A 24,130-nucleotide genomic window follows, 5' to 3' on the forward strand; every position below is an offset into this window, starting at 1 on the left:
GGCACAGATTTTTTTTTTGCAGTACTGACTTGACTTCTTTTGGATATATACACAGGAGTGGAGTTACTAAGTTGTACATGTATATGTATATGTAGTGAGAGTATATACACTGGCATATATATATACACACCATGTATGTATAGTATATATATTCATATAAATACATATATCTTTATGTTAAATATAAAAATGTATTATATGTAATATATGTCATTATACAAATTTATGCATATGAATTACTCGGCATGTGGTGCTGAGGAATCGAACCTGGGTCTTTGTGCATGCTAGGCAAGCATTCTATACCACTAGGGAGTGTCTTAGATATTTTTGTTCTGAGCCATCAAATCCTCCAAATCTTCAAACCTTACCTTCCTGAACAGCTGGTGAGCCACCCTAACTGATTTTTTGTTGTTATTGTTATGGGGCTTCAACTCTGGGTCTGGGTGCTGTCCCTGAGCTCTTCAGCTCAAGGCTATCGTCCTACACCTGGAGCCACAGCTCCACTTTTGAGTGGCTTTCAAGTGGTCAATTAGAGATAAGAGTATCACAGTCTTTAGTGCCTGGGCTGGCTTTGAACTGCTACCCTCAGATCTCAGCCTCCTGAGTAGCTAGGATTACAGGTGTGAGCCACTGTGTCTGGCCACTCACCTCACTGGGTTTTTAATGTTATGAACAAACTTACTGTTTTATATAAACATTACACCACTTTACATTCCTAACAACAATAAGAAAGGGTCATTTGTGGAGGTAGAACAGAGCATTTCTTGTTCTGATCAGATAGGTGTGCCATATGTGATACTGTCATAAGATTTTGTTTCTCATATATTTTTATTGTACTTAATAGAATGGTTACATTATATTCACCAGATAGAAGGTGCATTACTTTAAAAATATTGATACCCTTTCTCATGTCATGGTCTTCATTTCCCTCCCCCTCCCCCTGCACATCTTGATTTCCCCCCTTCCCTCTCCTATATCAAATTACCAATTAAGCATATATAAAATATATCAAATAACAAGGTGAAATTTTGTAACAATATGAGATAACCAAGGGACAGCAGAAGAGATGAGAGATAACATAATATATTAAGGATAACAATCACTTATTATATGGCTTTTGTTTCTATATCTTGGAGGTCCTTACATTTAGCGCCATACTATATGGCCTTATGTATCTAGATTTTGTCCTATTGTGAATCTCTGCTAGGATAGATTTTCATGTGTGTATGTGAAATCCTGATAAGGAAAAACATTACCATATTCCCTCAAAGGCTGTATAGATGTGGACATGGCCTTTAGCATGGACAGGTCAGATGCTCTGGGATAGTAATTTACCTTGCACTTGTTCATTAACTTAAAGGTCAGCCCCCAAAGGTATCCACTCTACACTCAAAAGAAATAAATTTACAAGTGTCTCCATTTATCGTTGTATTTTTTCTATGTGGAAACGCATTTTTGTGTGATACAAATTTCTATTGAAAACTGGCAAACATCGTATATGTAAATGAGGTGGAAGTTCTTATAACGGCCAGGAGTTTGGCCTAGTGGTAGAGAGCTTGCCTAGCATGCACAAAGACCCAGGTTCGATTCCTCAGTACCACATGCATAGAAAAAAGCTGGAAGTGGTGCTGAGGCTCAAGTGGTACAGCTCTAGCCTTGAGAAAGTCCAAGGACAGTGCTCAAGCCCTGAGCTCAAGTCCAGGACTGGCAAAAAAAAAAAGTTCTTATGAGCAATACTATGTGATGACTAAAATCTAGGACTTACATATTAAATTAATAATAATGGATATTTTGAAATATGTGAATATCACCTGTCACTGACATTAAAACTTTCAAAAATACAAAGAAAAAATGAATTTCATATAAAAGCTTGGCTGCAAACATTTGCATATACATAAAAACAATGTTTAAAATGTACTGGCAGATTTAAAATAAAAATATTCAGAACATGAAATAATTAATTCCTTATGGACTTTTTAACCACATGTTTTTCTTCTGTATGAAGCCTTAATAATACTGCCTAAAATTGATATATATGCAAATGTAGATCATTTAGACAGGCATTAAAATTTAGGATACATTTGAATTTCACAGAAAATGGTAATAACTCTTAAAGGTTAAGAGAGAGGATATTTTTACTGAGGGATAGGATACGCACAAGTTTTATCTAGCAGCAAACATTAGCCCCACGTACAAAGGAATTTATTGTCATTCTTGCTCAAGGTCTGTAACTGCTGGGCTGAACTGATTCCAGCAAGGAGTAAAAACCGAGGGTAGTAGTCAAAAGCATTGAATGAAAAAAACATAGCTTTTAGAAAAGCTGAGATGAGTCACTAATTGAGCCAAGCAGCATCACAGAAATGAGCAACAACAAAAAACCAAAAGGATGAAATTTTATAGAAAGTTATGTTTAGTATTTTGTTCAGACAGTAGTTTCAACCTACGACCAAGAGTCTGACTGTAGCTAGAATAAATCACTTAAGAGCAGACACTAAGACATACTGTCCTTAGGATTCATGTGTTTGCAGATACCAAGACAAGAAAACAAACACACTCTCCAGAAGTAGGGAGGATTTTGGGGTGTGTGTGTGTGTGTGTGTGTGTGTGTGTGTGTGTGTGTGTGTAGGAAGGGGTTTTTTTGGTATTCTAGTCTAAGAGTATGGAAGAGAAAAAGGTGATTTCAAATCAAGGAAAGAAGCAGGAGTAAATCATCTAGAAACAGGCAGAAAGATGGGGACTGCCAGAGCTACTGAACTAGGTAATCAAACATCATTGTCATGAATACACTGGGAACAGGAAATGCTTGTGTCATCATGTGTAAGGAGAAATCTGGGAAATTAAGTATACAAGAAGATGATCACTGTAAAACAAAAGACAAACATATCCCTGTCCTTAGAGTTGACTAGGTTAACATGAATTACATAGCACAAAATATTAACAATGGCCATTTCCTGATCATGGAATTAGAGTTATCTGTTAATATTTATATCTTTTACAATCAGAAAAAGATATATTTCGATATATATTTTAAATGTTTTAAACATTTTATTTTTACCAACCTCAGAGTCTGTTACAGCAGACAGATATTTAAAGATCAGGCTTAAAGATGTAACTTTGCAAAAGATAAAACGAGCCTTACATGGAACATGAGTGTTCATGAGTCTTATATCAGTCTCCCTGTATCTTTAATCCTATTCAGTGATTTCTCTGTCTACCATCTTCCCAGAATGCCTTTTAATTTGTTTTAAACCTACATATGATTTCGTAATTAATACTGCTTCTTACCATAATCATACTTTCCTTTACAATGTTAATTCTGTCCATGATTCATTAATTATTCTACATATATGACATCCTTCCATGTGATCTCCCATGTAATTGAAAACATTTTGACTAGGGCCTGAAGAAATGAAGCAGCCTATGACATCATCACACAAGTCATCCCACAGGCCCGCTGCAGCCACAGATGTAACTCATTACTTCCACCTAGTGGCAGTGGTTGTAGACTTCAAGAGCCAATTACATCTTGGGAAGCTTGAGTGCTGAAAATAACATACATGACCAAAACCAGTGTTTCCCACAGGGCTAGAGAAATAGTTCCTTACACTGTGGAAGGCATGAAAATGTTAAGCTTTCTATTTACGATTAAAACTTTTAGAAGGATAATTGCAAAAGGCATTCATTCCTGCTCACCATTTTCTGCACAGCATAACAGTGGTAAACAGTTACTTTACAATCTTATAGATATTTTGACACATATATTTGCACTCACTTAAAAATACCTTGTTTTCTGTGTTAATTTCTCAGATGGAAGAAGTGGCAATAACATTTCCACCACACTCTGTTTTCCACAACTTTCTTCACTGAACAAATCCAAGCTTCAAGGTCACCCACCTTCTAACATAGTGTATTGACAGAACTTTGCTTGTAACAGTTCAGTGTTTGAGAGTTGTATAAAGACCTTGTAAAAGAGCAGTCATGCCATGTATATGCATATGTGTGTACATCGTACTTTTTCTTATCCCTGTGAACTCACCTATTTTTTTAAGGATAGGCCACTAAATTAGTCCTGAGTATTCCCTCCTTGTTTAAATCTTCTCTCAGAACAGTCAAGTGAAAGAATAGCATAACCACATCAAATCCCCTCCACTTCTATTGTCTAGGTGATATTTCTTCCAGCACCTTTCTGCCTGTCCAAAAGCTGATCAGTTTTCCTCCTGGTTCTACAAAGAGTAAAATACAAGCATAGTCTCTTATTTCATTGTGACTTGACAGGATATTGGTTAGAGGTTAAAAATAAAGTGTTACTTAGAACTTTGAAGGCATGTTTCCCATTATCCTCAAGTTTCTAGCACTGGCATTAGAAGTGTTCAACATTCTTATTTTTTGTCATTTAAAGAAATCGCCTTGCTTTACTTCCAAAGGGTTTTACAATATGCTCTGTTATTCTGGACTCTCAACAATTTAGAGATAGACCCACACCGTGTGTCAGGTTCATTCAATATGCTGACACCCAGTGGGCTTTGAATGATAAAAAAAAAATCTGTATTCTTTCATTATGAAAACTTTTTGCATTTTAATTTATTTCCTGCTTATTCTTTACCTGAAACTACTGTTTCCTTAATGTTGCTGCTTCCTGTTTTGTATACAGAATTTTCCTTTTGTTATAGATTTTCTCTTTACATAAAGTTAAAATACAATAGTCTGTTACACACACACACACACACACACACACACACACACACACACACAATTTGTGTCAGTTCTAGGGGCTTAAACTCAGCCTGGGTGCTATCTCTGATTTGTGCTAGTGCTGTATCACTTGGGCCACAGCTCCACTTTGGCTCTTTTTTTTTTTTTTTTTTGATGGCGAATTGGAGATAAGAATCTCACAAGCTTTCCTACTTGGGCTGGCTTACAATTATGATACTCAGACCTCAGCCTACTGTGTAGCAGGATTACAGGTGTGAATTTCCAGGATTCAGCCTTTATAGAATGTGATTTGTATTTTATGTATATAATTACTTCGTTTATCTCTCTGAATATATTATGGATACTTTTTTCTCTCATACACTGTTTTCTGCAAGCAGCTGTTTTCTTTTTCTTTGTTTGATATTCTTTCAAGCCTGAGGCTTTCTTCAGTTACCTAAAGGTTTCTGTTTACTTATATTTAAGGAAATGGAAAGCTGCCTAGAAACTGCCCAAATGTTTTGAGTTTTGTTGTCTGCTGTGGTTTCATCTTTTTGAGAAAACTGGTGTCAATATGTTTTTATGGCTTCTCTTGTGCTGATTACGTTCCTCTCAGAAGAGCGGCATAGTCCCCCTGCCTGATCACTCATGGTGAGCACAAGTTTGGTCCAGGGAGAATGGAAGGAAGGGTTTCTATTCTGATCACGAGCCCTTATTTTCATGGAGACATCCTCCCTTGACCAAAACCTGTGCATGGCTCCATGTGACCATGTCTAAAGATTGTATTTCTGTTTGGTGGAGAAAGAAAATTCACATCCATATGGAACTGGAAAAGACATTTGTCATCCTCTCTTCTCTTTGTATTTATGAAATAGTAATTATAGCTCTAGAATTTAAATTTTTGTTAAAAAATTCACCAATAGTAAGAATAATAATACATGCTATGAACTGGGGCATCAATGTATATATTAAAATTGGATAAAGAAATACTTCAATTTTAGCATTCAGGGTATGAAAGTGCTTAGGGTTAAAAAAGAAAAGGGTAGAAGCCCAGTGGTTCTAGAAATTATTTTGCTATTGACTTTAGGACTATTCATCTTTCCTTTCTCTCTTAAGTAGTAGTAATTTGTCAAGAATTTATGTAATAATTTGTGGATATCTGTTATATCTACTTATATAATTTCTATACTGTATATAATCACATATTTTTTACCTCCAACATTTAAAATTTTTGTTTTGCATAATCTTTCCAAAATTGCTGGCTTTATTATTCCAACAATGCTTGTCAGAAACCCAAACTGGGAGTAGAGCTTCTGCTAACTGGAATTCAGACTAAATAGAGGGAAACAGAGCAGTCACCTTGAGCCAGAGTTAAAGCTAAGCTATGGGTAATAGGACAGAAATAAGAAGAGTTAGGGCCCTTCTGACTCTAGAATCCTGACACCACCTATTTCTGTCTTGAAACTTTGGTAATTCAACATATTTTCTGCAGTGACAAAACACACACCTTAACTAGTACAGGCAAATGAAAACAGAATAGTCAAGACAGAATCTGGAACAATATTTGCAAGGAAGGAAGAGCAAGGGATGAGAAAGGAAAATGGAATCAAATAATGGCTGACAGCTATCTCTAGAAAATTGAATTCTTTTTCTAAAGCCAAAGTGTGGTATATTCTATTTTATTCTCATTTTAAATATTCAAGTACATTATAAAATGTGTACATGAGTGAAATATTTTATAATCCAAACACATAAAGTGTAATTGGAGAATAATGTATATATATTCCTCTTTTAGGAAATACCACTGGAAGATTCATAGAAACACATTGCTGCTCTTTTCACAAAACAAATGACAGTATTCAAATAAGTACCTTGTGTGAGAGGTTGTGTACAGTATAGTTAGATTACACTGCAGATGCTTCCACCATAGCCAGATTTATGCTCTTGGCTAGATAATATTTCAATAACATGGAATGTGAAGGACTATATTTTAAAACCTCAAATGGGAGATGTTTGGGAAAAGCAATATTATTGATAGCTAATTTAATAATAAAATATTTATGTAGAAAAAGGGTGAATTTCAGCTATCCATGGCACCAGGATTTGGATGTCAAGCACAATAAGAGCACAATTCCAGTCATAAATTTGAGTCAGGAACAGCAGAAGTGAATCAAATAAGGGTGAAGTAAGACTGTCATTTCCAAGACCACCAAAAAAAATCTTTCCATCTAGACATTAAGAATAAATTCAAGGCTATACCTGTAAAGCCTATATACTTGGCCTAAGAACCAGATATTACTTGGATTGCTATCAGCATTGCAAAATTAATTCATCTAGTTGTTAATGATGAGAATTGTATTTACTACTCATTGGGGTCTTTGAATTGTTGGAAAATATTAAAAACTTGTCTTAAAGATGTTAATTTTCAGCAAAAAATTTACCCCTTCTCTATATTAACAACACTAAATGTATGGTATATTTTGTTCAAGGATGTTTTTTCTTTTGAACTTTTCCCCTTAAGAAATAACAGATTGTATTACATGAATGAGAAACAATTATCTCAGATTTTTCATTAAAAGTACACTGATTTTCCAATTTTATTCAGTTGGAAATGCCTAGAGGTTTAAGAATTGAGCTAGAATAGAAATCTTGGGAATCTCTTTAAATGATATTAATGCTTACAGAGAAGGGAATGAATTAGCAACTTGATGTTCTTTAGAATCTACAATTTGATTTTTGGATAGCTAAAACTCACTTCTAATAGTTCCACCCCAAGTGAAACCAAGCTAATTCATAAAGTTAATTCTTTAAACTTTTATGTATTTTTTTCTTCTCTGACAACAGCTTTCTACACAACGTGAGTTCTTTTAATATAGCTGTATAGGGGTCAGGAGTTTGGCCTCATTGTAGAGTGCTTGCCTAGCATGCATGAAGACACAGGTTTGATTCCTTGGTACCACATATATAGAAAAGAACCAGAAGTGGTGCTGTGACTCAAGTTGTAGAATTCTAGCCTTGAGAAAGCCCAAGGACAGTGCTCAGGTCCTGAGCTCAAGGCCCAGGACTGGCAATATATCTATATCTATATCATCTATATCTATATATCTACATCTCTCTCTCTCTCTCTCTCTCTCTCTCTCTCTCTATATATATATATATATATATATAGTTGTATATATTTTTGTGCTGATCTTGAGCTTGAACCCTGCTCCTGGATGCTGTCTCTAAGCTTTTATGCTCAAGGACTCTAGGAGCCACACTTCTACTTCCAGCTTTTGGAGATACAAATCTCATGAACTTTATATCCCAGGCTGAGTTTCAACCATGATCTTCAGGTTGCAGACTCTTGAGTAGCTAAGATTACAGGCATGAACTACCAGTATTCAGCTATAGTGATAATTTTTGAGAAAAATATTACTAAAATTATGCACTCATTCCCCAAGTAATTTACTCAATACTTACTCAGTGGTATCACCATTCCAGATATTTCAGATAAGTATTAAATATGCAAAAATCTCTTTACTTAGGTATCTTAAATTTTAGTAGAGGAAATGTTAAGGAATATTTAAGCAAACTACATAATTTATAAGGTGACACATTGCTATAGACTAGTTAGAGCAGAGTCAGCAGGTTAAGAGGAAGGGGATGGGATATGGTGATTTCACTACAGTAGGGAAGTTTGGTGATGCCTTACTGCTAGTATTGGAGCAAGTGCTAACTGTATATTTCTTAACCAATGTTATCATTATTACAACTTTACAATTTGGAGTAGTTCTTAATTTTCATTTACTTATTTAAGGCTGTCTGCTTACTAAACCGTAAACTTCATTAAGATCATGTGTATGCTATTGCTCATAGAAAGAACTACTGTAATTTTGAAAAATGAAGTAAGCTATTTATGTCTTGGGTTGGTTTAATTGTGTTGGTACAGCGATTTAAAGTAAATTAGGAAAGTGCTTTAACTCAATAAGTGGGGATTTAAGTGAATAGAATTATAGTTAATTTTCACAAGGAATCAAATTCATTTTTGTAGGAATAGATATGTGTGGTAAAAATTATGGTGATAAAATTATGAAAAAAAATCATAACCCCCAGGTCTTTTTTTCCTCATCTTTGACTTTCTCTCATAAGGAAGTAATGTTTATATTTTTTTACTTGCATGAAAATTCATTGTTGAGCTATGTAGGATTTATTTTAATTCGATAAAACCCACTCCCCATGTACTTCAAAAACAATGTAGACCAAAGCATTAGGAATAGAAATATATTGTGTGTATTATTGATAAAGTAGATGTGGGTTTTGTTATAACCAATTAGTGTTAAATTATCTTGGGAAAACTACACAAAACAGGTGTGACTGATTATAATTGCAATGTGAACCCTAAGATATAGGTATTTCTGAAAAGAGAGCTCTAATTGTTAAAGAAAAAAAGTGTCTTAATTAGGGAATGCCCTTACAGTTCAGTGCTAGAGCTCTTGCTTAGCAAGAAAAAAAAAGCACATATATAATAGATATACATACATGTATATCTTAGATATCTAACAATATCTAAAGTGATATTTTCCCCAATCTCTTTTAACAATCTTTTTTCCACAGGAAAAAAGAAGTTGTTCCCAATTTTATAATTTCCACATAAAGCTGAAGCTTTAAGCATGTCATTCCAAAAATGACTCATAGAATCAGCATTGAAAGTCCTGCCCCTTTCACCAAAACACAGATACCAACTTTTATTTCCTAAGAAGTAGCTCAAATATAATTTGTCTGTGGAAAAAATCCTCTCCTGCATTCCCCACTCCAATCTTCTCATCCCAGTCTGCCTTTCATAATTAGAGTAAGGCAAATATCTGCTGCACTTTCCTCTCGCCCATCCCTGCTGTCTGATTAATCAAAAAACCATGAAGGACCATACTCCTGTGTCCTTGTTACTAGACTAAGCTTCCCAAAGACAGAACGTGTCCTGCTGCCCAATCAACCCCAAGACCCCCTGTTCTCACAAAATAAACTGAGGAGCTGACTCCATTTATCCACTACAGCAGTTCATCTCTAGCTTTAGTGCCAAATTTCCTAACAGCCTTCTTCATAGAGTTCTGTTAGTGAGTTGTACTTTCAGATTCCAATGTTTAAGCTGTATTTCACATTTTGTGTTTACCCATTCATTAATGCAAAAGGGGAAATGTCAATTGAATACAGCTCTGTGTCAGGTAATAACAAGTTGCAAAGTCTGAAGCAATGCATGGAAGATTTGTGCCTATGCTCAGAAAGTTGAGCTCATCCTTTCAGACTCAAGTATCTTTATCTCATCTCCTTTGCACCGTTTACACAAATTGCACCAGTGGCTTCCATTTCTAAACAGCAGGGCTTCTCTGCATGCCTTTGTTGTAGTGTTCATGTCAGATATTTTCTTGTTTTTGGACTTTCTTTTTTCAGGTCTATGTTCCCCACTAGATTCTCAACTGTGTACACTAAAGAGTGGAGATTTTTCAATATATACTGTAATACCCAGGACATAGTAGGATTTCAGATCCACTTGAAGATTCAAAATTTAGGCATCATGGTAGAAAATTAGCTTCCTAAACAGGACTGCAAGCAGGTTCCTAAGTGCATTTATTTTCCTTATTATTCATATATTCTTTCTTCTTAGACTTCTCAGTTTTCTTATCAACTTTAATGTGTCATTCTGTGGCACACCTGGCTTCCTTTTGATTTTTAATGTTTTAAAAAAATCATGTCTAGCATTAAAGATGACAATGTTTTCATAAATATACATGCAATTTATCTTTTAAAACTCCTTAATGTGTATGTAGCTAATGGCTTAAGCCTTACCTTTGCATCTGTTTTCTCTTTATACAGAAATTACTCTCTCCTTGAAGATTTCTATAAACAAGAAGACTATTCTTCCCTATTGACTTGCATGCTAATGCTTTATATCCTGGGGAAGTAACATATAACTCACTCTCCTGTTCCTAACGCTATGGTATTTCTACGATGGATTATTTTTCAATGCTTTTGAGACATACTGCTCCCAAGGTAGTCCAGTATAATGTTCATATATTGATATATTTTGGAGAAATAGATTATAAAGTAGGGTTTACAAAGACCTCCTTCCCTCTTCCCTTTACTGTCTAGAAGGGCTACAGTAATTTCTTCACCTTTTGGTGACAGAAGCAACTCATGAATCACGCACTGCATTTTTCTTAAGCTATAGAAAGTCTCAAATCACATGATAACTTATAATAGTATATGAAAAAGAGTTGTTCTAAATTCACAATCTGGAAGCAGGAAGGATGTTCCTAACAATGCTGGGCTCTTTTACCAGCAAGAGTCTAACCAGAAAATGAAACCAAGTTCTGAGACTACAGCTGTCTTTCTTTAAACTATATTGGCTAACTGCCACCACCCATGATCCTAGAAAAAGGAAAAACTAATGATGTTACTTTCAGAGGCAAAAGTAGACACTGATTTCAGTCTATCCACAAAGTCTTACCAAAGCATTAAACTATACTTTGACATAGTCATGCAAAGTGAGATGTGAGACAAAAAAGTAACTGTTTTCAAACTGTGCTCTAACATAATTTCAGGTATAATTGTTTAGGAAGAGTAAATTATTTCACCAGTCCTGGGCTTGAACTCAAGGCCTGAGCACTGTCCATGGGCGTTTCCTCAAAGTTAGTGCTCTACCACTTGAGCCACAGCACCACTTCCGGATTTTTCTATGTATGTAATACCGAGGAATTAAACCAGGGTCTTCATGCATGCTAGGCAAGCACTCTACCCCTAGGCCAAACTCCCAGCCCCAGGAAGAGTAAATTTAATGTACCTTTTCTATCTCCACCTTGCTTGAATTTTTCTCAGCATCATTATTGCATCTGAAAAATAAATCAAACTTGTGTAATTCTATTAACCTGTAATTTGAAAAATCATGGTCAGAAGATCAATATTTTTTTACCTTGGGACTTGTTTTGTTTTCTCTTTCTTTTCATTTGCTTCTTGTCCAATGACAGTTTCTACAAAACATTAAATAAATGAAAACAATCTAAGTATGAAAGTTACTATTGGGTGGACAATATTGGATGCATTACTAAAAATTTAAAAGCAAAGTCACCTATTGTTGACCTAAAATTCATTGTAACAAAGACACAGATATCCCCAACATTTTTCATTGTCTCGAAGCTGTCCATCTGAGCCACAAATAACCACATTGAGATTTGTTATTTTACCCAAATAGAATGTGGCAATTAAAGGATCACATTATTATGCGAGATTCATTTCAGGACAAAGAAGAGTAATGGGAGAGTAACTCATAAAGATAGGAGAGGGCAGTCCATCAAACTGGCTAGAGAGTATGAAAGCCATTCTTCCTTCTTCCCCTCCCCCAGAGAATATGAAACCATTTTTAAACGTAAGATTAGCACAGTTATCTAAGTCCTTTGCATAGCTACTGGGGATTTGAGGCAGATGGAAAGTCAATGTTCATCATGCATATATAAAGAATTCATTCAAAACCTATCCCAGAATTCTTCAGTCGGTTCCTATTGCCCAAATAATTAGACCCCACGGTGGCCAGATCAATACATGATACCATCAACTTCCAGTCCGTGGGTGGCCGATTCATTGAAATAAGTCATCTGCGTGGCTTCAACCTCTGCTTCGGCACTGATGATCTGCTGAGCCACAGCCTCCACAATCGGCATCACCATGGCAGCAGTAGAGGTGTTGCTAAGCCACATAGACAAGAAGGCTGTACTGCTCATGAACCCCAATGTCAGCCTGAAATGAGAGAGCCTTTAGTGCGAGCTGTGTATGCTAGCTTCAGTACCTCAGGGTTATCTGCTGTTATTGTTTTTTTTGAAACTATATTATTTGTTAGTTAGGAATCCATTTTTATTCAAAGTATCAAAATTAAGTTTCTGTCCAGATGGTGAACTCTGTGTACAGTCAGAGCCCAGCAGAAATCCATGAAAGAGTGGAGTTCTTAAGGGATTTGCCTCCTAGAGAACCATACCCATTCTCACTCCAAACAAAACAAAAACACAAACAACTACCAACACACACACACACACAAAAAAAAAAACAGAGAAGTAATTAAATTTACACCAAACTGCAATTTGGTATATGGCACGGCAAGTTGTAATGAGCCTAAAATTAGAATGCTCTTTATCGATGAGCACCTCACTTTAGATATAAGTAAAATCAAGGTGAAAGCAGTGACATCCACTAGACATTGTGTTGAACATGAACTGTACAATGAGTGAGGGCAGATGGGAAAAACTGGGTAAAAATGAGGGAAGAGGAGACATCGTTCAAAAAGAAATGTGATGTGGTGATAGCAAAAAAAAAAAAAGAAATGTGATCATTACCAGATTTATGTAACTGTAACCCCTCTGCAGATGTACAGATACATCTACAGATTTTAATAACAATTTTATAATATTAATAAAAAAATCAAGCCTGCTAGAAACTGTCAAATACAGAGTTGCTTATTTTGTAATTGATAAAATACTGTATTAGTACAGGCTTCAGGAAGACAAAAGAACAAGGTTCAAGACAGAGTAGGTGGAGAAAGTGGTTAGGAGCACTTGCAAAGATTAGGTTTTAGAATTCTCCATAGACCCTATCATTTGTGCTTTCTTGAATCTGACATTTCTTCCTGTTGTCAAGCACTGGATTTATTGTATTTGTCTTTTCTCATAAATAATTTGTCCTTAAAAGTAATGTACCTAAGACATTTTATTAAACTATAAACTTTCAAAATCACATGTGAGAAAAAGGTACCATCTCTTTTGAGTAGGAGGCTCTAAAAAATCATTCAGAAACACATCTTCCCCTACAGTTTCACTTCTGAAATTCTCTGGCTCTCTTTTAAAAATAGATTTATAAGAACAATTCCACACTGTATTTCAGACTTGGATAGGGTGAATATTTCCTATGTGTGAAACCAAGTAAAAGAAACCTTTGCAGACATCTGCTTGAAAGAGAAATGATTCTTCATGCAAAGAAAATCAAAAGCACTTTTAACTGAGGAAAGCTAAAAGGTCTGAAATCTTCATTTATAGATTAGAATCCGATAAAGGTTTTTCTTTGGTGAAAACTTCAGTATTTTCTTCTGCATGGTATATTATCTTCTCCTTTGGGTCAATGAATTGATGGGCAAAACAAACAGTTTTGTATAGAATCCAAGGAGCATGAGACACCATGTTATTACAGAACAAAGTACCTTAAATGCATACATGTTTTAATTTTTTTTGCCAGCCTTGGCCTTGAGCTCAGGGCCAGAACACTGTCCTTGGATTTTTCTCAAGGCTAGAGCTCTACCACTTGAGCCTCAGCACCACTTCCAGCTTTTTTTCTATGTATGTGGTACCGAGGAATTGAACCTGGGCCTTTGTGCATGCTAGGCATACACTCTACCACGAGGCCAAATGCCCGGCCAAAAAATTTTAAGTAGATTTTTTTCAAATCAGGCTGTATCAGTCATGTATAGGATGCATGTCATATATAATCTACATATATGTAATACACATATTTACATATATAAAGCCTACACACTTACGTACATATACATGCACACACTCAGTATTTACCAAAACAATTTGTCCTGTACATGAACAATACAAATGTGACAATAGCCTAGAAGGTATTATGCCACAGAAGTCAATAAAATTTTCTTATTTTTTCCAAGAAAGATGAGAAGGGAAGAACTCCCTAAGGCTTTAAAGTGAGTCTCATTATGCAAATGATTATGACACTAGAGATTTTCCTTTGCTTGCATTCAAGTTCATAACAAGAGGTGGAATAAAACCAAACTAGGCAATTAATTTAATGGGGGGAAAAAAAGAAAAAAATCAGTCGACTGAGTAATTTCACGAATAGATGAAAGTTCCTAATTGATTGTTTCACTTCTGCAACAGTTGATTTAAAAAGAAAAGCATTCACCTCAGAATGTTTCTGCACACATTTGTATTTTGTCTTTGTCTTTGGCTCATAGCATCCTTAAAGGATGCTCTTGAACAAGCTCTGAATGTATAATCAGCCAAATAAACAAGATAGGAATGACGTCTACCCTGAAGTCTATAAATCTTGCCTGTTGAGGTTCAAGGCATCTCCCATCTTTGACTCTAATGGTACATTAAGGGTGAGAGAGTTTTGTGCACTCATTCCAATCTCCCTGTAATTAGACCTGCAGTGAAAGGAGAAGTTTTTTGATGTTGTTGTGTCTTCCTACAACTCAGGCATACTTTATATCACTTTCATATTTACAGAGAAAAAAAGTCATGAACTATACTGTTTCTAAGCAATCCCCTGGATGTGCATTAATTATTTGAATGCTTGCCCTGCATACAAAAGGTCTGTTCAGAAAGTATAATGGATGTAGTAAATACAGTATTTACCATACTGGATTCACTCCCACCATCATCACCATCCTCAGAGCGATCCTCTTGTGCAGATTCCATTTCTCTATTGATGTTGCTAAACAGATGACTCCAATTAGCAGCAGGTGAAAATCTTTGAAATATGCAGAAGCCACCTGAAATTGAAATTAAGCCCATGACCATGAATGCTGGGGTGTTGAAAAGAAAGGTATTATTACATAAGAAAAACATTGTTAGGCTGCCCTTAACTTAGACTTTCAACCACAGATCTTTCTCTTGTATTCAAAGACAGATGTGTAGACATGTTTGAATGAAAATTTAAATATGTTCTATATGCTTACACATATTAGGAAAAAATAAATGAGGGCCGATAATACATCCCTGTAATCCCACATCAGGAAGCTGAGGCAGGAGGATGGTTAGTCTTAGGACCTTTGGGCTATCTCAAATAAATTAAAGAAAAAAAAAAGGAAGAAAGGGAGGAAGGGAACTACTAAGGGAGGTGCAAAATAGATTAAATTAAATCAATGAAATTTGAAGTCTATTTGCAAGATAAATGTACTTTTATTTCTGTATCCAAATGGGATTTCATTTAAAAAATGACTTCTGCCACCAGAGCTCTTGGCTTCTTTCATAGCTGTATGATTTATCCATTGATCAATCTTTGTACAAATCAAACAAGAAGCTGTAACCATTAAGTGGTATACCACATCAAGTTAATGAATTAAAGGTTTCTTTAAAGGTATATTGTGAGTGAGGAAAGGGGTGACATTGTCTAAAAAGAAATGTACTCTTTTTTGGAGTCAAGCAACTATAGCCCTTCTGAATATAAACTTTATAATAACAACAAAAAATGTAAGTCTATTGTTAGGTGTAATGCGGTGTTTATAGAAATTAGTTACTTAATTTGTTTCACCAAATAACGTGATCAAACTTCCAGTCTTCCTAACAACTGAATTGTCATCATATTTGACAGGCATGACTACTGCTTCTCTCCTTAGGCATTGGTTCAAAGTTTCCAGTGCTCCTGGGTTCCCACCTATGTCTTAATTATCCAGAGCTCTGTTCTTTGTCCTCTCTGCATGTTTATTTTTACCCTCTCCTTAAGTGATCTCAGGTCTTAGAGCTTGGACTGCCATCTCTGTGCTTATGACTGCCAGACTTGTGTCTCCCAATCAGCTGCCTCTCATGAACTCTGGACTCTTGAGAGCCATCCCCACCTCTACTCAACATCTTCATTTAGATGAGCCACTTCAGACTTACATGCCTAGCACTGACCCCTGAGCTCTGAGTGCAGGGCTCCTTCCTCTACAATAAAACTGTTCTGCTCCTCATCTTTCCTGTTTCACATGATTTTTTTATTCCACTGAGCAAGTTGAACATCTAGGAAGCATTCTTAAATCTCTTCTTTCCAAAATTCAAACAAGAAAGTTTGCTGGTTCTACCTTCAAAATTTATCAGTAATATATTCAATATCCCTTTATCCCTATTACCTGTTTTTTTAAAACATCCCTTGCTTTGTATGGCTATCTTATGTTCCACTTTGGGATAATAAAAGATAGCTTTAACCACTGGGCGAGGTGGCTCACCCCTATAATCCTAACTACTCACAAGACTGAGATCTGAGGATCAAGGTTCAAAGCTAGCCAGGGCACAAAAGGACCTGAGACTCTTATCTCCAATTAACCTCTAGAAAATGGAAAATGGGGCTTGGCTCAGTGGTAGGGTGGTAGCCTTGAGTTGAAGAGCTCAAGGACAGAGCCCAGGTCAAGTTCAAGCCCCATGACTCACCAAAAAAAAAAAAAAAAGATTGCTTTAACCGACAGGATAAAGTGAGTTTTGAATTTTAAGTACAGTCCTTTCTGTATAAATCTCTGGGACTTTTCCTGGTGCTTTGAATTTGAATTTTGGGTTAGTTATTTATAAGTTAAAGGTCAGTACCCTGTCTGGAAAGAGGATCACAAGACTGAAAATCAGTTGTCCTCATTAAAAGTCCTAAGTGTTTTTACTTCCTGAAATTTTCTGGTAAGCTGCTCTGTTGTTGCTTTCTTTAAGGTCATACAAAGTTTAAAATAAACTTAGGCTGATATTCTAGAGGCGACAGATTCTTTGACCTCTGCAAGATTTGAGTGCTTCTGGAGTGACTTAGTCATTAGATATGAAATAGAAATAATACCAATCTATATAGCATATATGCATAGACCTGTCATTTATTGACTAACTTAAGTATTGTTGGCAAACTAGTTTTAGTTCTGTGAAGAGAAAATCTTGATAGTGGTAATAGAATGGAAGGTAGTAATCAGACTAATTAGAATTAGGGGTAGTAATCATACTAATTTAAAAAATTCAAGCAACATTGGCATGCACAAGAAAAATAAAATTTGTCTGTAGAACTGTAGATGTTAGATTAAAATTTAATGGATCAGCATCATTGAATTTCAGAGTTGGGCTCAATGGAATTGAATTGCTTGAAAGTTATTTCAGCCTGATATAATTTTTCATGTGGGGTGTCAGAGGCCCACAGCTCAGAAAGACTTGAGGTTCCCTCTGTAAAAGGACTGTCTAAGAGATCCTTCCTGGATGAGATGTGGCACAGAATATCCTTCCAAGTTTAAGATGCTATGACCATGAGACTGTCACAGCTAGGGATAAAGGATTCTTGGACAAGCATCCCAGCCAGAGTGATACAACCCATACTGCCATTAACAAATTTATTACCTCTCAGGGGACTCATATGTACCACAAAGAGGCAGCATGTGAAATATTTAAGAAACCTAGATTTTCTTTTTGTGTTTGTTGTTGTTGAGATTTTTACTATGTAGTCCCAGGCTGTCCTTGAACTTAGGATCCTCCTATTTCAGCCTCACAAGCGTTGAGACTAAAGGAAGGTGACATGTCAGGAAACTCAAATTTGTGATTTTTTTGGATTCTTTAGCAATAGAACTTTAGCTTGCAGAAAAAAACAACAACACAAAAACAACAAAAAACCAAATTATAGCCTTATCTGTGTCATCTTCCAAAGCAATGATAATTAGAATGAGAATAAGATAACTCATATAGGCCACATAAAATAATCGAAATGAAGTAAGAATAAGATTAGAGTAAAAGAGATATACAGGGAGAAATATACAGGAGAAATACAGAGAAAACAGGAATGTAAAAAAGAAAAAAAAAAGATGTGGGTTCCAAAAGAGGAAGAACAATGGGAACAATTTCTCTCCTAGGAAGAACTGTAATCAAGAAATAATTCAAAAGGAAATCCCCACCCACAGGAAAGACAGATAAGCTTCACGAGAACAGTGGTGCCAAAAAGATAGAATCCCAAAGGTGATCAATTACACTGACTGAGAACTTGAACTTGACATCTTCCTGAGAATGTTTTAGTTATGGCTTAAGCAGGTTTTGTTTGCTGGATGTCTGGAGACTGCATGTTGTTTCAGTGTATTTCATGCTTTTAATGGGAAATTGAATCCATTTTCTTCAGATGAATAGCCATAGATTGAATAAAGGAAAAAAAGAAAAAAGAAAAAAAATCCAGCACTCAGTGTGAATAAACTCCTCTCACTGAGAACCAAAAAGAAATACACGTGAAAGTTAATTTGGCTTTAGTTTTCGAAATGCCAGGTTTCTGGAAAAGAAAACAGGGAAGCTTTTTCTTCATTAAAAACAAAAGAAATTGCTTTTTCTACACTGTACGATCAAATTCTGATGAACAGAGAAAGCTGAGGCAGAACGTGAACATGTTGCTCCCTTTGTGCAGGGAAGAAGAAGACAGAACAGGTATTTGTTTGGTCAAATAGAGGAGACTCGGATACTGACAAATATGCAAAATCCTGCATAGGATTTTGGAAAGGTATCTGGAAATCCAGGGGACCTCTGAGGAAGTCTTTAGCAAAAGGATTATGGATCTTTTCAGAAATGAATTTTCTCCAAGAAAATCACCACCCCAAAATAAAGAATTGTACCATGATGGCAATACAGGAGAACTTACTTTTGTAGAAGGCAAGATCCCAAGCAGGGGAAACAGTAGGCCTGGAAGTAGAGCTGTTACTGACAGAGGCAAGGCTTCTGTGATCCACAATATGGCAACCACAAAAAGGACGTAGGCACATTCTGCTTCCTGGAAAGGACGAAGGCAAAAGCAAGGTAAAATAATGGGAAGCGGACAATAACTTCCAAGTTACCACATTTCCTGGGCAGGGTTCTGTCACAGAGAGCACAAGAAGACCTTGTGCCTTGGCATAGCCTATAGTTACTGTGAGGAGAATCTAATAATAAATGTGCTGAAAGCTAACGACAGGGAAAATCACCTATTAAGTTTTAACTTTTCTTCAGTCTAAGTGTCATCCAGTCAACTTTTCTGTGCTTGTGCGCAAATGGATGTTTGTGCTCAGCCAAGCTTGACTTCAAAACGCATCCTCAATCAGTACTGAAGGGAACAGTCAAGCTAGTAACTTCTCAGAGTCACACCACCCCTCTGCCTTCTAATTGCTTTCTCTGGTGCCATGCATGCCCACCTTCTAATAAATGAGAAAAGAAATCAAAGGGAAAGTTTTTTGCTGTGTCTTATCAAAGAGGAAGGATATGAGCGTTCTTAAATCCAGCTTTTAAGTCACATGAACCAAGATTTTTTTAAAGCCTCCTTTTGAAATACTGAGAAGGCACAGAGTTATTACAAAGGAATGGGACTCAACAGACTGTCGTTGTTTAGTATTGGACCCTAGATTTTCTGTTGTGGAACACTAGTAAGGAGTGAAAGTTTATCATGTTTTTGACTTAGAAAATGTTGCTTTGAAACCTCCTAGAATGTCCTCAGTGATCCCCAAAGTTGGCATCTATTCCTAGGACTTGTTTTGCTCTCACACTGCTGACTCCCTAAAAATTCTGAGTTGCATATGAAAATTTATAAAAATTGCCATTTGGATTTGTTGGGGGTATTGATTCAAGGCTTATACCAAGTCTGCACTCTGTGACCCTTTTATTAATCTTCTTCAGCTTGAGTGTTCTGGTCTTGGTGTTGATTTTCCACCATCTCTACATTTTCAGGGGATTTCTAAGAGATGGTTAATAAGACAGGATTGTGTTATAACTTTATTTTATCATCTTTTTAAAGGAAAAAGAATAAAGGTGTTTTGATGTTGACATTTTTGTTTATTTTTATTTGATTTACAGAATCTGCCTCTATGGTCTTGACAGACAATGAAACGACAAAACAAAGCTGAGCTATGACTCAGGCTTTCTGGAATGTTCTACAGAGAATTTGTGAATACTAGTTCAATTTAAAGTGTCAGTGGAGGAGGCTGTGTGTTTCTTTTTTGTAATGAGAACTCATAGATAACTAAAAATTTCTTCTTTACAATTGTATGTCTCCTGATTCTTGCAAGAAACTAGGTTTCACAGATAAAATGGGTCCTGTTATTATTTTGTTTCCTAGTCAGAATGAACCCGTCTCCTGGTAGTTCTACATTTTTCCCCACCATTTTCTAACTCAAATCTGCCTCTCTATCTCTGTCCAACATTTTGCATTCCAGGGAAGTCCATTTCAAAACCAGATAATTTCCCAAGAAGCCATTTTGATCATTTCATTCGCTTGTACAAAGCCAGAGTCATGAGGTAACCCTCTTGTTAACTCACTAGCACACCACCCATCTGTGAACCATTAGAAAAAGATACTAATGGATGAATTCATTGTGATCACCAGATAGAACCCTTGCCATAAAGACTGAAATTTCTTGCCATCAAGGGCTATGTAGTCCTAACCTGCTCAGGTGAGCAAGTCAGAGTTCATGGCACAACAACAGTGCGCTTCCGGTTCATCTGTGTTGTTACTGTGGAGGATTTTGTTTCTTCTTAAATGGATGGATAGTATCCTGCTGTGTATAGGTGTGGGTGTGTGTGTGAGAGAGAGAGAGAGAGAGAGAGAGAGAGAGAGAGAGAGAGAGAGAGAGAGAGAGAGAGAGAGAGAGAGAGAGAGATATTTCCGGATCACAGCGTAGTTCTAGTTTTAACATTTTGAACAACTGCTCTAGTGATATCTATGGTGGCAACATCAGTTTGCATTCTTACCAGCATAGACGAGGGTTCTTTCTCCTCCACAGCCTCTCTAGCACTTTTACCTTTTGTTATTTTTACAATGGCTGTTCTAACATCTGTAAAGTTATATCTCATGGTGATTTTACCTTGCAGTTACCTGATGACTACTGATACTGAACATTTTTATTAGAACTTCAGTTTCTGGAATGCCTTCTTTTATGAAATGTCTAAGTCATTTGCTCACTTTAAATTTTTATTTGTTTCCTTGCTGTCGCTTTATATGGATTCCCAATAGATTCTGAATATTAACCCATTATCAGATCACAATTATTTTCTCCCATTATCTATGCTGCCAACTTCCTTTCTCTATTGATTGCTTTGTGTTTTAGTCTGATGTACTCCTACTCATTTATTTGGGCTTTGTTTCCTGTGCTTTTGGAGTTTTGTCCAAAAATCCTTGCCAGTTCTAATGTTTCATATTTTATTCATAGTTAGGTCTGAGCTTTAACAGTTAATCCACTCTGAGTTGACTTTCATATGTAATATGAGAAAAGAAACTAATTTCAGTATTATCTATATGGATATCCAGTCTTCCCAGCATCATTTATTAAAGAGAATGTCCTTTCCTCAATGTGTGTTTCAGTGCCTGTCATGAAAATCAATTGATTATAAATGCATAATTTATTTCTGGGCCATGTTCTTTTAATTGACCCATTCATCTGTTTTATGCTGTTACCATACTGTTTGGGTTACTAAAAGTTTGCTGTGTGTTTTGAAGACAGTATAATGTCTTTAGCTTTTTTCATTTTTCTGTTTTTGTTTGTTTTGTTTTTGCTCAGTATTAATTTGGCTACTTGGGGCCTTTTTAATGAATACTTTGAATGCTTATTAATGTCAGTTGACCATCTGCCCATTTTTCTCAAGACAGTAGTGATTCACACCCATTACCAATTCCTGTTCTCTATGATTGATCTCATGTGGGCTATGTGAAGTTTTGTCTTTTTTCTTTTCCCCCCTATGGTTTATCTCATGTTGTTACTCTGTCTGACTTTGGTACCTGGTATGCTGTATATATGTTTATTTGAAATAGAAAAAGGAAGTGGAAAAACAAGATGATTGGGAGGGGGTGGAGGGAGGACAGTGAGAGGAAAAAATGAGAAGGGGTATCATTATTCAAGAAGTAATGTACCCATTACCTGATGAATGTAAGTGTAACCCCTCTATACATCACTCTGAAAATAAAATACAATAAGAAATAGAGACACTGGCAAAAAATATATTTTCCAGTCAATACTCAGTAAGCTTTCAGTAACAGGTTAGTCCAGACACAATCACAAATATTTTCTTGGAAGAATATAAAATTAAAATAAATGAGACTATTACTGGCTTTTTAATCAAAGTTCTATTGATACTTTCACTTAGAATAAAATTTTAAAAGGTACAAGAAATTGACCATTTTAGGGTTATTTTTGATGCTCATATTACTAGCTTTCTAGTAACCCCTGTCAGCAATTAATTTTCAGTGCAGAGTCGGTTTTATCTTAGAAACTAGGTTGCCTTCTAGCCAGGTCACCCCAGTTGCTATTATCTGACTGTTGGGGGAGCTGGTGGGAGATGGTTCCTGGCTTGGAGACTGGCTTGTGTTTGCTTCCTGAACTGCTTTCTATCTTTCACGTCTTCAAGCAAACACTTTTCCAACCTGATTCCAGAATTATTGGTGGAGACCTTGAACCCCAAGTTCTCTCATTCTTATCTATGTTCTTTCTATTATTGTGCTTAGTCATATGTCTTGATCCCGCAATAAAACACTCAAATTCCATCCTGGCTATTAGATTCCTCAGCCTAGCAAAATCTTTCATGTTATTTCTTCCTTTTTCCTTTCCTTCTTCCTTCTTGCCTGGCACTGAAATCAAGAAATGACCAGGTGAGTGTGTAAATATCTTTATATGCTTGACAAAAGAGCCCTGGCTTCTCTTGCCAACAATGAAGTTGATACTAAAATATTTACCCACAGAGGTAAATTCTAATACCTGACATTCACCACTAAATCACTGTTATAGTTTTTGTTCAACTCCTCAACTAAGTGCATCTGGGCACATGCTGAAGAGGTTGAAAAGACAAGGCACATTTGCAATGAGGCAATTTGGATGTGAGGATTCTTTTTTTCATCCTCTAAGTTCTGATTGTCAAATTCCCTTGGTGTATGTGGCAGATCATATTTAAAAATCACTTTGGTTTTCTTTTAAATTATAGCTTCAGATAAAATTGAAATATAAATTCTGTATTAAAATAGAACTTTCTTCCCCCCCATCCTTTTTTTTTATAGGACACACTGACTGATCGTAGAGAGCAATATGGCTAATGAACAGGTATGTATGCCAGTACAAGCTCCCCTGAACACAGACGGGAAGAAAGCACAGCGAATCACAGACCTCACCCACTGCAATTGATTTTTGAAAAAGAATATGAAGCAATTAGAGAAAGAAAAAAATCATGGATTCTGAATCTCTGTGCTTCAAGGAAAACACTATTCTCATCTCAGAGCACCTGAAAAGGGCTTTGCATGGTTTATGATACATCTACCCCTACTGCAGGAGTGACTTCTTAAGGCTCTATAAAAATTGAAAAGCTTAAAATGTTTTGTAATAGTCTCATCTTGAATGGAGGAGGCTCTGATGCAGGCCCTGAAGGAGCTCAACTTATCGGGTAAAGGTACAACAGCTAGAATTTAGACAACACTGGAAGCAGGGACAAACAACTTGATGGCTTTATCATGACAATGACCAATTTTTTAACCCTTATTTTCTAAGCATCATCCACAGCTACATAGCACCTGGAAGGAATCATGGAGATTATCCAGCGATATTATCTAAATGAGTTAACATTGGAATCACTTGTGGAGTTTGCCGAACTTCAACTACCTAGGTTTCACTGCAGCCAGGAGGGTGGGACTTGGTACACAATTTACAGGTGAATCTAGAATAGCTGATTGATAGATATTTGGAACTTAAAAATCTTGCCAGGCACCCGTGGCTCAC

General features: G+C 36.1%; 1 protein-coding gene across 1 annotated transcript in view; it reads right to left on the reverse strand.

The window, feature by feature from the left end:
• The window catches only part of Slc13a1 (solute carrier family 13 member 1), a 57,317-nt gene extending 34,136 nt beyond the window's left edge, over positions 1-23,181 (reverse strand). The window contains exons 1-6 of the mRNA XM_090332236.1: positions 23,123-23,181; positions 19,051-19,231; positions 15,078-15,214; positions 12,269-12,456; positions 11,636-11,693; positions 11,507-11,555 (exon numbers count right to left, since the gene is read on the reverse strand). Of these exons, the coding sequence (XP_090188362.1) occupies positions 11,507-11,555; positions 11,636-11,693; positions 12,269-12,456; positions 15,078-15,214; positions 19,051-19,231; positions 23,123-23,181 (672 nt within the window). The remainder of the gene's footprint in view (positions 1-11,506; positions 11,556-11,635; positions 11,694-12,268; positions 12,457-15,077; positions 15,215-19,050; positions 19,232-23,122) is intronic.
• Between the last annotated feature and the right edge of the window lie 949 nt (positions 23,182-24,130).

The sequence above is a fragment of the Megascapheus bottae genome, chromosome 5, assembly GCF_031878675.1.
Source record: "Megascapheus bottae isolate mThoBot1 chromosome 5, mThoBot2.hap1, whole genome shotgun sequence".
In the NCBI taxonomy this organism is placed as follows: domain Eukaryota; kingdom Metazoa; phylum Chordata; class Mammalia; order Rodentia; family Geomyidae; genus Megascapheus; species Megascapheus bottae.